At 50.2% G+C, this 15330-nt stretch overlaps 1 protein-coding gene across 1 annotated transcript in view; it reads right to left on the bottom strand.

Moving 5' to 3' along the window:
* Nucleotides 1–5958: 5958 nt before the first annotated feature.
* LOC111944947 (uncharacterized) overlaps nucleotides 5959–15330 on the bottom strand; it is a 225502-nt gene continuing 216130 nt past the window's right edge. The window contains 1 exon segment of the mRNA XM_086872677.1: nucleotides 5959–7081. Coding sequence (XP_086728803.1) covers nucleotides 6535–7081 — 547 coding nt within the window. The 3' untranslated portion in view covers nucleotides 5959–6534.

Genomic DNA, 15330 nt, shown 5'->3' with positions numbered 1-15330 from the left:
TCTCTCATTCCCTGAGCTTCTCTCTGCTTCCTGGAGATTTTCCTCCTGCAGGTGCTTCCCTGTGCCTGATCTCTCTCTGCCAGCACCCACACACCCCAAATCTCTGTGCACTCCCCTTGGCCTGACAGAACCCTGCCTGTTTGCAGGGCTCTGTCTGGGGGCAGGTTCTGTTTGCAGCTTGGAGAAAGGAGAGCTCAGACTAAGCCTGATGGGTTCAGCAAAGGTAATGCTGGTGCTGTCCATGGGAAGAGCAGCTGAAAGAACATCAGGAATCTCCTGTGAACCTACTGATCACTAAAAGTAACAGTTGGGATGTCTCAGGCACTTCTCAAAAATTCATAATACCTTTAATATTTATCCCCATCGTCCCTGCAGTTCTGCAATAGTAGGAAACTGAGTACAAAGTCTTAAGAAATGTCCTCATTTTTATCAAAATGCTTGTCTTGGAAATATTTTATGACTGATCAGAAACCCTCAGCATGTCAGAGCTTCATGAGCATCCACCTCCCCTCCAGCAGAAATACTCAGAGTTGTACTCACAGAGTCTGTAGGCACTGGCATGTTCCAGCTTTAGGAGATGCCTCCAGGAGCTGCAGCTGCATTGTCCTGCAGCCAGAGGCTTCCTGTGTCAAGGGCTGGCAGTGATTGTGCCCCAGGCACTTCTCAGCACCTTCCCAGCCCTGACTGATTGAAGCTCTCTGTGCCTCTGGGCTGTGCCCAGGGTGGCTGCAGGCAGTGCCCCAGCCCTGCTGGGCTGGCAGAAGAGCTGCTCAGCAAGAGAAATGTGCTTTTGAAGCTCTTCTTGGTTTCCAGGAGCTGCCTCTGTGCCAGGAGCCTGGCCCAGCTCAGCAGCACAGACACAGCAGCAGGACTTTAATGAGCCTCTTGGAGCTTTGTGCTGAGGCCCTGAACATCAGTCCCTGAGAGGGAGGGGAAGAAACCTCTCAAGAACTTCCAAGTCAGAATCCAACTCCAAAGTTTCTTTTCCTTTTAATGGGTCCCACTGAGGGACGTGACTGAGAAAGTGTCCCCAGGCCCCAGGCAGAGCAGAGAACTGGAGGCTCTGATGACAGATGGGGACAAAGAGAAGCCAAGTCCTGGTGCCCTGGGCCACAGCAGCCTCTGTGCCAGCAAGGGCTGTGAGGAGACACCTTGTCCTGAGGCCCTGGGGCCTCCTGGCACAGCCCCAGCAAGGCTGGCCACTGTCACCCCCTTGGCCTGCCCTCAGCATCCCCCCTAGCCCACATGCCAGTGGCCTCAGGGATCTGCTGGAAGGAGTCCCTGGGGAGCCTTGCTCAGGAATGGCCCTGGGGGCTCCTTCATGCTCCCAGGGACTGCAGCTTTTTCAAAGGACTTTGGCTTTTGCCTTGGAGTCTCTGAGAGCTTTGTGCAATCCTGGTCTCCAATTATCTGCTGTAATTAGTCCCTTGAGAGGCTTTGTCAGTAACAACACTCATTGTGGGGCTCATTAATGCTTCAAGGTACTTCAGTTTTTAAGGTACTTTCTTTTTTCCTTCCCACACTGAGTGTCTGAGAAGTTTGTGCAATCAAGGCCCCAGTTATCTGCTTTAACGAGTCCCTTGGGAGCTTTGCATTGACACTCGGTGGGGCTTATCAATACTTTGAGATACTCTGGGGTTTTTCAGCTACTTTGGATTTTCCTTCCAACACTGAGTCTCTGAGAGGTTTCTGTGCAATTCTGGCCTCCAGTTCTCTCCTCCAAGGAGTCCATCAGGAGCCTGTGTTGGGGATGAACCTCAGTGGCACCCATTAATGTTTGGAAATACTTTGGGTTTTTCCTCTGACTTGGACTCCTGGAAAGGTTTGTGCAATCTCCTCTCAGGCCCTGAGGTTCAAGGGCTCAGCTCCAAATGCACCACAGGGCTCATTAGGATCAAGCAAATCCTAACAAACCATGGCTGTGCCTTGATTTCCCTCTGGTCTGGTGCAGTTCTTAGGAAAGTTTCCTACAATAGTTATGGAGAAATAGTTCAAAGAGCTTCTAGGAAGTATGTGTTCCTATTTTAAAGGGTGTCTTTTATTCCTGTTCTCTTTAGAGCAGATGTGATTGCAGCATTCAGTGATCGATATTGATCCAGGGTCTCTCCTAAGGAGGTCTGGCCAGGTCAGAGAAGCTGTGCCTTGAGGTCTGACCCAGTGTGGACAACCTTGTTCCACATTCCCCAGCCCCATCCTGTCTCTCCTCCCTCACCTGGGACCTGCTTTGCTCAGAGAACTGGCTGCACTCAGGCAAAGAGGGGTTTTTCTTCTTTTCTTGTAGCAATCTAAAACTTCTGAGTTTCCCCATGGAAATCAGATACCCTCCTCAAGTGTGTGCCAAGCCAAGGTGCCACCAAGGAGGTTCCCCTTCTCCAAGGCAGAACCACACAAGGAATGTTTCAGACACACAGGGAGTTCTACAAGAAACACAAACCTAGAGTTGGCTGAAGGCAGAATTAGAGCAGCTGCAGAGGGACAGACAAGCTTTGAACTCCTTGCAGCTGAAAGCACCAAGTGGGTTGTTGGGAGGTGTGTGAGTGAGGCAAGAGTGAGGGAAGGGAAATGCAGAGAGCCCTGGGAGTGTTTCTGTGCAGACAGGCTGTGGGAAAGGGCACTGCAGAGCTGCCCTGGGCCAGCTGTGAGAGTGGATTATCATCCCAACCTGCACTGGGCCATTGCAAGGGGCTGTTGCCATGGACACTGCACTGACCCCACTGTTGGGTTTGGGTGCCACAGCTGGCCTCATCAGATTTGAAAACTTGAATCAAATTATTCCTAGAGGTTTGGCTTGTTTAGGTCTTCTGAATGCTCGTGAGCCCTGGGGCACTGAATTCCTGACTTGAAGAGCTGAAGGCTGAACAAGCCTCTGGAGCAGTAAAACTCAGCACCAGCAGCCTCCAAGTTTCTGAGGAAGTCAGCAGCCCCCACTGAGGCCATCCCTGCCCAGAGACTGTGGGGGAATGGGCAGACAAGGAGAGCATCTCTGGGGCTGGGGAAGCAGAACTCAGAGGCACCAGCAGCTCCAGGTGGGAAATGGAGCGTGGAATGGGGCTGTGAAAGCCCTGCCTGGGCTGTGCCAATCAGGACAGACAAACCCTGACCCCCATCCCCCAAACAACTCTCTCAAGGACACATTTAGAAGGAATTACAATTGTTTGTGTCCTCTGAGTTGGATGCACTGGAGAAATACCTACAAGAAATTTTTTAGAGCTCAAAAGAACAAAATATACTTTACTGGCAACTTTAGAAACTCAGAGAGACTTTGTCAAAAGGTTTAATATGACATTCAACCAACAAAAAATATTTCTCAAAGCAATAACTTGGCTCATTCAACTTTAAAAACTCTACGTTTTTAAGTTTCTCAAAATTTGCAAGAGGATAGAAATAGAAGAAGAAGACACTGAAAGACAGAAAGACAACAAAACCTTAGAGAAGCACACAGAGCTACCAACTCCTGGATTCCAGCATCGTTCAGATTGAAATTCCAAGAGGAGGTAGGGTCAAGACTTGTTCTTGCCTTGTGGTCAGCCTTAAATTCCCCTTGGTCTTCCTGAGCCCTTTCCCCAGGTGGGATTTCCCATCATTTGGTCACTCAGGAGCTGGGCTGGGTGCTCCAGAGGTGGGTGTGGAGCATTGCCTTTGGTGTGGCAGGGACTGGCAGAAACTGCTGGGCTGGGAGAGAGGCTCTGAGGGGATTTGGGCTACAGGGCAGTGCAGTGCTGGGGTTACAGGGCAGGACAAGGCTGGACCTGCCCCTTCCTTCCCCACAGACAAGATGTTTCCAGCCAACAACCTCCTCCAGTCTCTCACAACAGGCAACGTTGGAGGTGGAATCCCAGTTCTGGCCATGGATACCTGGCTGAGAAGGTCAGTTCTTTTTCATTGGAGGGAAGCACAGAGCCCCAGGGTTTGGAAGGCAAGTGAGACATGGACATCAGGAGGCCAAGGCCAGCCAGACTTGCCAATAATGGCAGACTTCATCTGGGAGCAGAATTTTCCTGGCAATATTCCTATGGGAAAACTGCTGAATATCAGGAAATTTGGAGATGCAATCCCAATTCTGGTTTTTGGTGCCTAGAGAAGGACAGTTCTTTTTCATAGCAAGGAAAGCATGGAGCCCCAGTGTTCTAGTAGCAGATGAGAAGTGATCCTCAAGAGGCCCAGGTCAGCCACACAAGTCAGGCCAAGCCAGACCTGTTCTGTGTTCCCTTGGTTCTATTGGGCCCTGCAGTGTCACAATGGTCTCTGTGGTTCCACAGGTCCCAAAATGTCACAATGGGCCCTTGGTCCCATGGAGCCCCCCAGGGTCACTGTGGTTCCCTTGGATCCATGAGGCCCCATGGTATCACAATGGATCCTTGGTTCCATGGAGCCCCACAGTGTCAGAATGTTCTGCTTGGTTCCATTGGGCCCTGTAGTGTCACAATGGTCCCTTGGTTCCATGGGGCCCTGTGCTGGTGCATTCCCCCCTGCCCTTCTCAGGCCGCCCTGCCAGCTGAGAAATGCTCCTTGGGCCTGGGCCTTGGCCAACAGCCCCTGGGCTCAGCTCCTCTGCAGCTCATCAGAAACACTGTCTGCTCCCAGGCACTGCTGCTGCCCAAGCAGCTCCTGCTTGCTTCAGGAGCAGCCCTGGGAACTGTTTCTGTTCCCTCCATGGCACAACATCCCTGTTCTCAGCCTTGCAAAGAAAGCTGTTGATGCCAAGTGCGGCCAGGATGAAACATTGCTGTGCCTGAAGCCCCTCTCTTGGGGCCCTACAAACAGCGCTCCAAAAGGAGCCCCTTGCAGCTCTCCTGGGCCAGCCACCTCCCTCGGAGTGGGGCCTCTGTGAGCCGGGAACTCTCCCGTTTGCTGCACTCGGGGCATCCCTGAACAATGAGAGAGCCTGGGCCGATCCCCCCACTCCTCCAGGCTCAGCCCTTGGCCTGCTGGGGAGATGCCAAAGCATCCGCAGGGAGCATTTCCCTGCCCTGCAGGGGAATTTCTCACAGCTGCCTTGCACTGTCTCTTTGTGTCTGTGTGCACACACCAGTGCTGTGCCCTGGCAAATGTGGCAGAAATGCTGCTGTCGGAGAGGTTGGAGTGCCTTGGAGATTTGAGTCAGTCAGGCCTGTAAGTGAGGTTCAGTCACGAGGTCTAAGCTAAGTTAAATGCTGCTAAGTTTTGTTCTTTTCCTAACTTGTAATGTTTTATATATATATTATAAGCTAAGTTAAATACTGTTAAATATTATTCATCTGCTAAACTGCTAAGTCATATAAGTTAGGTTAAATACAGTAAATACTGTTCTTTTGCTAAATTGTGATGTTTGGGATATCAATTAAGGTTAAGGTATCAGTTAAGTCCTGTTAAGTTTGAGCTCTGTTAATCTTTTAGGCTGTATTCCTTTTATCCTTGCCCTCACTGTCCTTTTGTCACACACACACACACACACACACACACACACACACACACATATACACACACGGACACTTCTGGGTTCATTTTTGGTTTAGTTGCCTGGAATTTGTTTGGTTTTGTTGTTGCTTTGTTTCCTTGCTGTGCCTGAAGTGTCCAGTCACGACTACAGTGACTCTTGCAAAGGAACTTTGTGCTGCTGGTGCTTAATATTAAATCTTGTTTTTGTTCCTTCCTTGCCAGGGATTTTTTAAACGCTGTCAAGCCCTCGTTTGTGACAGGGTGAAGGAGCCCTGGCCCAGGCTCTGATTCTGGCAGAACTGGCCAAACGCTGCTGGAGCTCAGACAGCCCTGGAGCTGGGAGCCTTCCCTGGGGAGCCTGTTCAGTGCCCCAGCAGCCTCGGGGGAAAAACCTTTTCCTCACATCCAGCCTAAACCTGCCCGGCTCAGCTCCAGCTGCTCCCTCCACTCCTGTCCCTGGGCACCAGAGGGAAGAGGATCCTGCAGCCCCCAGCCAGGGACCCGCTCCCAAGTCTGCTGCCACGGCAACCAGGCCTGGCACCAGCTGGGATGCTCGGATTCCATGGGCTGGGCTTCATGAATGGGATTCACCAATTTCCTGCTCCCACTAAATTCGCGCTGCCGCTCACTTCCCTCCCGCCTCCCATGGAAAACACAAAAGGCAAAGATCCCAGGCTCGGATAAGAACAATTTATTGAGAATAGCAACAAGATAAGGAACGAACAGGAAGAGAAACAATTTGGATTACAGAAGGGATAAGACAAACTATTTACAGGGAAAACTAAACACCACCTACTGGCTCTTCCTGGACATGTATTTCCTCCTGCCACGAAATGACACCCTTCTCCTCTGGTGAGTCCTTTTCCTGCCCCTGGCAATGACCTGAGATAGGATTGAATATAATGACAGGGCCATGGCCATACCCTCACATTCTTTGATCCCAAATCATGTCATTGCCACAGGCAGGAAAAGGTACAGGGGTTTTCTCAGCATGGATCACATGGAACATGGATCACGAAGTCACCAGGTCACTTCCCAACATGGATCCTCTGGAGCTGGAGCCATGGACAGAGCTCTTGCTGCATTTGGGGCTTTAGCAGGGCTTGGTGGAGGCACTTACTGGTGCCTCCGTTGGTGTTTGATCAAGTGAGAGTGCCTGGAGAAGCTCTTCCCACACTGGGGACATTCGTAGGGCCTCTCCCCAGTGTACATGAGTTTGTGGGTACTGAGGCTGGAGCTTGGGCTGAAGCTCTTCCCACATTCCCCACATTCATAAGGCCTCTCCCCAATGTGGATCCGCCGGTGCCTGACGAGGGTGGAATTGTGCTTGAAGCCCTCCCCACAGTCAGGGCAGCAGAAGAGCTTCTCATCTGTGTGAATCTGCTGGTGCTGGAGGAGATTGGAGCTGGTCTGAAACCTCTTCCCACACTCAGGACACTCGTAGGGCCTCTCCCCAGTGTGGATGCACTGGTGGATGATGAGTTTGGAGTTGAAGCTGAAGCCCTTCCCACATTTCTCACACTCATAGGGCCATTCCCCAGTGTGGATCATCTGGTGGCGGATCAGTTTGCTGCTCCGGCTGAAGCTCTTCCCACACTCCAAGCACTTGTAGCGCTTCTCCCCATCCTGAAGCTGCTCATGGACCACCAGCTCAGAGCCCCGGCTGGATCTCCGGCCGCCTTCCCTGCACAGGGTGGGTCTTTCCTCCTCAGAGCACCCTGGGATGGGTTTGGATTCCCTCCTCCTGCGGGATCTCCAGGGCTTTTCCTCCCCGTTTGATTTTTGTGCTGTGGAGCTGCTCAAAACAGCTTCTTCCATGAGGTTCTGCCCTGGGGATTTGTCCTCCCTGATCTCCATCCTCAGCTCCTTGTCTGGGGGAGGAAAGACAAGGAGAGAATAAAATTTGCCTTCGTGCCAGAGGGAAGGGGAAGGAGATCCCCCCAGTGCATCCCCAGCAGGACGGCCTCAGCAACAGGGTTGTCCTGCAGCCGGGGGCCAGGCTGGGCTGGGAGATGGAGCAGGAGAGAGGGAAAGGGGCACTGACTTCCTCCTCACCTGCCTGGGTGTCCCGGGGCATCTTCCTCTTCCTCACAGCCTCCTCTTCCATCTGGACAAGGTCTGGGAATGAGAAATCCTGATTTGGGAGAAAACAAGGAATGAGCACAATGAGTTTGAATGTCTCTTGGCCCAAGTCCCTCTCTAGAAGCCGCTGGATATCTGAGGTGTCTTGGTTTGAAAGGAAAGGTGTTTGCTAGGGAAGGCAGAAACCTCCACGGAAATTGATAAAAATGTAAGCAACAACCCCTTCAAAATTCCAGAAACATCCCACAAAATCTCCTCCAATTTGCACACAATCGAAGAAAAATCTTTCAAAATTCTTCAAGTCTCGTAAAAATCCCTCAAAATTCCACAAAAATTCCATGAAATTCCACAAACAGCCCACAAAATTCCACAAACAACCCATCAAATTCTCAAAATCTTCTCAAAACCCTAACAAATTCCAGAAACATCCCACAAAATCTCCACAAATTTGCACACAATCTTAAAAAAATCCCTCAAAATTCTTCAAGTCTCCTCAAAATCCCTCAAAATTCAAGAAAATTCTACATCTCAAAAATCCCAACAAAATTTCAGAAACATCCCACAAAATTCCCTTAATCTTCTCAAAAACCTACCAAATTCCAGAAATATCCCACAAAATCTTTCTAAATTTCCCCACAATCTAAGAAAAATCCCTCAAAATTTTCCAAGTGTCATCCGTATCCCACAAAGATCCAGAAAAATCCCACCAAATTCCACAAACATCCTACAAAATCTCCACAAATTTCCACACAATCTAAGAAAATCTTCTCAAAATTCCTCATGTCTTTTCAAAATCTCACCAAATTCCAGAAAATTCCACAACATGCAAAAAAATTCCATAAAATTCCAGAAAAACCCTACCCAATTCCCTAGCTCTTCTCAAAACCCTACCAAATTCCAGAAACATCCCACAAAACCTTCACAAATTTACACGCAATCTAAGAAAATCTTCTCAAAATTGTTCAAGTCTCTTCAAAATCTCACCAAATTCCCGAAAATTCCACAACATTCCAAAAAACTCCATAAAATTCAAGAAAAACCCTACTAAATTCCCTAACTCTTCTCAAAACCCTATCAAATTCCAGAAACTTCTCACAAAATCTCCACAAATTTCCACAAAATTCTGGAAACATTCCTCAAAATTCCAGAAAAGTCTTCTCAAAACCCTACCAAATTTCCTAAATCCTCTCAAAACCCTACCAAATTCCAGAAACATCCCACAAAGTCTCCTCCAATTTCCACACAATCGAAGAAAAGTCTTTCAAAATTCTTCAAATCTCGTAAAAATCCCTCAAAATTCCACAAAAATCCCACAAAATTCCACAAATTTCCCACAAATTTGGCTCCTCTCCCTGGGTGGAGCATCTCACAATGGGCTGATGTCATTTTATCAGTATTGCAGTGAGACTCAATGGCCCATTACCAGAAGCTATCCCCCTGGGGGGAGGATGGGTGGTGGGAGAGATAAAGAAAACTGCCTCACCAGGTTTTAACAGCTGGCCCATTAACAGAAGACATCCCCCCCATTATGAGGGATGGGTGATGAAAGAGATAAAGAAAACTGCCCCACCAGGTTTTAACAGATGGTGATAGAATACATACTTTTGGTTACATCTTGCATTGCAACCCAAGACATGGGGTCCATAAAAATTTTACACCACCAAAATTCAGCCCTGAAAATGCCTTCCAGGAATTCCCCACCTCTGTTTTCTCCCTTTTGGTGTTCAGGGTTTCCTCCTTGTCCCAGCTCCTTGGGGTCACGTGTGTACTGGGGGTCCTCTGTCTACTCAGTCCCTGACCTCTTCAGGCTGCTGGGAGTGCCAGGAATCTAAAAATTTCCCCTGTTTCCATCTCAACACTTAGGGATGCTGGAAGTTTTTGGGGTCCCAGGGTCCCTGCTCCCCTTATTCTCTTCTTGGGGTTTCAGGGGGTCCGTGGAGACACCCCCCCCCCCGCCCCTCTCCAGGCTGTTGAGGGTCCCGCAAATCGCGGCTGTCCCCCTCTCTGGGCTCCCCACTTTGGGGTCCTGGGGGTCACAGAGCTCTGCTCCTCGAGACTGCCTCTGCCAGCAGCAGCCACTGGGAACCCCCAATGTCCCCCCAAGGGGCATTTTCCACTCAGCTCTGGAGTTCTTCATTCTCCAAACATCCCCCCCCCCACCAAAACGCAACCCAGGAACCCCCCAGGATATCTGGGCCGAGCTTGCCCTCCCCAGTCACCTGTGGGATGGCGGGGTGACGATCCCACGGATGGGAGGCTGTGAATTCAGGGAATGCTCAGCTGGGATATACTGGGCCTGATATCATACTGGGATAAGAAGCACTTGACTGGGATTACTAGGAGTGTCTGGGAATGGCTATGGACATGCTGAGGGCAAATGGGATATACTGGGGGTGTCTGTGACCATACTGGGGATGACTGGGAACACACTGGGAACAATGGGAACTGTGCTGGGGACAACTGGGACCCTGTGCTGCAGACAACTGGGAACAAGTAGGAGTGACTGGGTCTGCACTGGGTGCAACTGAGTGTGACTGGGACCATGCTGGGAGCGGCTGGGATCATCTGGGGAGGGACTGGGACTATACTGGGGGCAACTGGGTGCAACTGGGATCACACTGGGAGGAACAGGGAACAACTGGAACCATGCTGAGGGCAACTGGCATCCTGCCAGGAACACAGGGGGAGCAGCTGGGCCATGATGGGCAAGACTGGGACCATACTGGCAGCAACTGTAACTGCACTCAGGATGACTGGGAGTGGCTGGGAGCAACTGGGATCAGGCTGGAAGCACCTGAGGAGTGACTGAGAGTGACTGGGATAGACTGGGAGAGACTGAAACCACAGTGCAGGTAAATGGGAGCAACTGGAACCACACTGGATAATCATGGGAGCAGCTGTGCCCATGCTGGGGTCATACTGGGATCCCAGTGGAACTAACTGGGATCCTACTGGGAGCAAATGGAATGGAAAGGTGCTGGCTGTGACTGGAAGCATGCTGGAGGTGACTGGGAGCAACTGGGCCCATCCTGAGAGTGACAGGGAGTCACTCTGGCCATGACTGGAATCATGCTGGGAGGATCTGGGGTTGACTGGAACCATACTGGGAGTGACTGAGTGCAACAGCTCATACCTGAGAGTGACTGCAATTGTACTGGGAGTGGCCGGGATCATCCTGGAAATGTTTTTCTGTAGATCTTCTGTCTTTCTGGTCTCTTTTTCTTCTCCTTCTTATCCTACCTACCTGGAACATTTTTGGATATCTTAATGTTACCCAAAATCTTAAGGGTTAACACTTTTTAGGTTAAATGGGCTAAGTTAGTAAACTTAATGCTATGGTAAGAGTTGTATGTTCAGTTTAATGTTGTATTAAACCCTTTGCATAGTTCCATGATTGTCTATATTCTGCCAGTTAAATTTTGTATCATTTTGACCTTTTTGCTCAGTTGGTCAGAGAATGGTGCCAGCATCACTGAGGCTGTGGGTTCAATCCTTGTGGGGCTATTCACTTAGGAATTGGACTTGATGGTCCTTGTGGGTCCCTTCCTACCAAGAATATTCTTTGCATCTGTCCATTCTGAGAATATCTGGTTGGTGTTCCTCCTGTGCACTAAACTCAAGCACAGGAACCTTTGGTTACCACCAGCATTGAAGTGTTCTGGGCTGTTACAGCCCTGCAGGCTCACAGTGGCATCTTGTTTCCATAAGGCCCCAGAGGGTCCCACTGGTTCCTTGGTTCTATGGGCCCAAGAGTGCCAAAATGATCCCCTTGGTTCCACAACTTCCCACAGTGTCCCACTGGCCCCTTGATACCATAAGGATCTAGAATGTCACACAGGTTTATGGCATTTGTCCTTGCTGCCCCTCACATCCCACTGCCCCACAGAGAGCCCTGAGCCACCCGTGAGGGACAGGCCCTGCTGGGCCAGGCCTGGGCTCAGGGCTTGGCCTTTCTGCTTCCTCCAACCCAGCCAGGGCTGGCTCAGCATTGCAGTTCCCTGCTCAGAGCCTTTGGCTCCCGGCAATCCTGGCCTCCAGAATCTGCTCTCACCAGTGCCTGGGGAGCCTTTGGCAGTCCCTGCCCTCAGTGGGGCCGATTGAAGCTCCAAGGGACTTGGAGTTTTGCTTCTGATTCCTTGAGCAGCTTCTTCAGCCTGAAGGAGGGACAAAAGTGGATCAGGAAAAATAGAAGGAACCAAGAGGTTGAGCACTCCCTGAATTCATAGCCCCCTACTTGTGGGATCATCATCCGCCACCACTCAATCCGACAGGTGCCTGGGGAGGGGGAGCTCGGCCCAGATATCCTGAGGGGTCCCTCAGGGGTTGGGTTTTTTGGGGAGGATGTTTGGAGAATGAAGAACTCCAGAGCTGAGTGGAAAATGCCCCTTGGGGGGATACTGGGGGATACCAGCATCCCTAAGTGAGGAGATAGAAATAGGGGGAACATTTCAAATTCCTGGCACTCCCAGCAGCCTGAAGAGGTCAGGGACTGAGTAGACAGAGGACCCCCAGTACAAGGGTGATCCCCAGCAGCTGGGACAGGAGGAAACCGTGAACACCAAAAGAGGGAGACCAGAGATGGGGAACTCGTGGAAGGCATTTTCAGGGCTGAATCTTGGTGTTTGGGAGGTTTTTATGGACCCCATGTCTTGGGTTGCAATGCAAGATGTAACCAAAAGTATGTATTCTATCACCATCTGTTAAAACCTGGTGGGGCAGTTTTCATTATCTCCTCCATGACCCAACCCTCATAACTGGGTGATATCTTCTGTTAATGGGCCAGCTGTTAAAACCTGGTGAGGCAGTTTTCTTTATCTCTCCCACCACCCATCCTCCCCCCAGGGGGATAGCTTCTGGTAATGGGCCATTGAGTCTCACTGCAATACTGATAAAATGACAACATTCCATTGTGAGATGCTCCACCCAGGAGCATCCTGGGCCATTCCTGCCTAGATATAATCTGAGCATCAGAACACCACAGGCAGTCTTTCTCCACTTGTATCCCAGAGGAGAGAGAAGACACATCTACAGCACCAGAATTTCAGAGGTAAGCTACACCCTTCTATGGGATCATTGCTTCAACAGAACCACATCTGTCACTCCATGTGGACTGCAGCCACCATTTAATCTTAAATTTGGATAAGACTGCTTCCAACACCCTGACCAACAGGGTGTCAGGTTGTATTCTGATTCTCTCAGTGAGTTGTTTTTTTGTTGGTTTGTTTGTTTTTTGTTTTTTTTTTGTACTGCTGCATTTTCATTTTCCTTTCTTTAGTAAAAACTGTTATTTATATTCCTATATCAATATTTGAGAGCACTTTGATATCAAGATTATAATAATTCGGAGGGGGTTGTTGCTTACATTTTTATCAATTTCAGTGGAGGTTTCTGCCTTCCCTAGCAAACACCTTTCCTTTCAAATCAAGACACCTCAGATATCCAGTGGCTTCTAGAGAGGGATTTGGGCCAAGGGACATTCAAACTCATTGTGCTCATTCCTTGTTTTCTCCCAAACCAGGATTTTCCAATCCCAAATCTTGTCTGGATAGAGAAGGAGGCTGTGAGGAAGAGGAAGATGCCTCGGGACACCCAGGCAGGTGAGGAGGAAGTCAGTGCCCCTTTCCCCCTCTCTCCTGCTCCATCTCCCAGCCCAGCCTGGCCCCCAGCTGCAGGACAACCCCGCTGCCAACACCGTCCTGCCAGGGACGCACTGGGGGGATCTCCTTCCCCTTCCCTCTGGCACGGAGGCAAATTTTATTCTCTCCTTGAACTTCCTCCCCCAGACAAGGAACTTAGGATGGAGACCAGGGAGGACAAATCCCTGCAGCAGAACCTCATGGAAGAGGCTGACTTGAGCGGCTCCACATTCCAGGAATCCAATGGGGAAGAAAATCCCTGGAGATCCCACAGGAGGAGGGGCTCCAAACCTATCCCAGGGTGCTCTGAGGAGGAAAGACCCACCCTGTGCCGGGAAGGCAGTCGGAGATCCAGCCAGGGCTCTGAGCTGGTGGTCCATGAGCAGCTTCAGGATGGGGAGAAGCGCTACAAGTGCTTGGAGTGTGGGAAGAGCTTCAGCTCGAGCAGCAAAATGATCCGCCACCGGATGATCCACACTGGGGAATGGGCCTATGAGTGTGGGAAATGTGGGAAGGGCTTCAGCTGCAACTCTGAATTCATCCGTCACCAGCGCATCCACACTGGGGAGAGGCCCTACGAGTGTCCCGAGTGTGGGAAGAGGTTTCACATCAGCTCCACTCTCCTCGTGCACCAGCGGATTCACACAGAGGAGAGGCCCTTCCACTGCCCTGACTGCGGGAAGGGCTTCAAGCGAAACTCCCACCTCATCTCCCACCGGCGCAGCCACAGCGGGGAGAGGCCCTATGAGTGTCCCCAGTGTGGGAAGAGCTTCACCCAGAGCTCTAACTTGACCAGACACCAACAGAGGCACCACTAAGGGAAGCCCTGCGAGTGCCCCAAGTGCAGGAAGAGCTTCATGTGCTGCTCCAGCTCCATCCCCCTTGGGAGGACCCACGTTGGGCAGAGCCCTGATGACCCATGTTCCCAGTGATCTGTGTTAGGAAGACACTGGGCTGGTGGTCCTTTTGTTTTGTTCCGATTATCTTTTGATTCATCTTCATCCCTTTAAAACAGACAAAATTGGGGTAAAAGTCTATAAATTCATCAAAGGCATCTAGAGCCTCACATTTTACTAGTGCTTCAAGGTAATCTGGTATTCAGGGAAATACTTGGGGGTTGTGGAGCTATTTGGTGGAGTTTTCTCCATTTTTTGGCACTCAAAGCAACGAGAGTTTTATCTGTCACCTCAGAACCACTCAATGCCACTGAAAACTGCACAGTGCCACTCAAAACTATTGGATTCCACAACCCCTCCGGGTGTGATGCCTTAAGTTTTAGCTTTCATATTTTTCATATTCTGCACTGTCTAGGTTTGTAGTTTTGAACTTCCTGTTTTGTTACTGAGCTCTCTTCACAGAGTAGGTAGACAAAACAATTCCTTTTCTAGCTTGATACCCAGGACAATCATTACAAGTTGCAGTCTCAAAAGCATAAACAAGGGTGGACTGAAGAGAGAAAACAAGGACAGGACTTCATCATCTGAAGCTATAATTGGACCATGAACCCAAATATGCAGATGGACCTCAACTTACAAAAATGTGAGACCTCGTGATGAGTTGTTTGTTTTTGGGTTTTTTTGACCATTTTTGGTCCATTTTGGGTGTAGCCCTGGGAAGGCTCTTGTACTGCCTAAGGTGTATCCTTTAAGACCTTTTAATAAACTTTATTCTTAACTCTGTCTAGCCTCTGTTCTAGGTCAGCCTTCTGAAGGCATCAGGTGGAATGGAGTTGGAAGGGGATTGGGTGAAGTGGGATGCAGATCAGGGGTGTGACATGGGCATTGGGTGGGGCAGGATAGGTGTGATGGAGTTTGGGAGGTATGAAATGGGGGAAATCAGGCTTGGGAAGGGGGTCTTGATGTCCAGCAGGGATGGGATGGGTTGGGGTTGGGATTGGGGATGTGGAGTGGGGCCTGCAATGAGACAGCCAAAGCTTGGGAATGATGAAGGGAAGGCGTGTCCGTTACTGAGTGAGTTTTTGGATATTCCACATTCCTGAAGAGATTTTGGGGTATCCCACATTTCTGAGGCAGTTCTGGGGCACTCCCCAGCTCTTGGGGGGCTCCTGAGAGCAGCTCCATGGAGCCCCATTGTCAGGGGTAGTTGCCATGGGCATGAGCTCAGAGCTGCAGCCAGAGTGCGTTGCCTCAGTGCTGGAGAGCAGAGAAATGATGAATGGTCCCAGACATCTCCA

The sequence above is a fragment of the Cyanistes caeruleus genome, unplaced genomic scaffold (assembly GCF_971803275.1).
Source record: "Cyanistes caeruleus unplaced genomic scaffold, bCyaCae1.hap1.1 HAP1_SCAFFOLD_69, whole genome shotgun sequence".
NCBI classification, from domain to species: domain Eukaryota; kingdom Metazoa; phylum Chordata; class Aves; order Passeriformes; family Paridae; genus Cyanistes; species Cyanistes caeruleus.
Note: the sequence above shows the minus strand (reverse complement) of the source record. Positions and strands in the feature narration are given on the sequence as shown.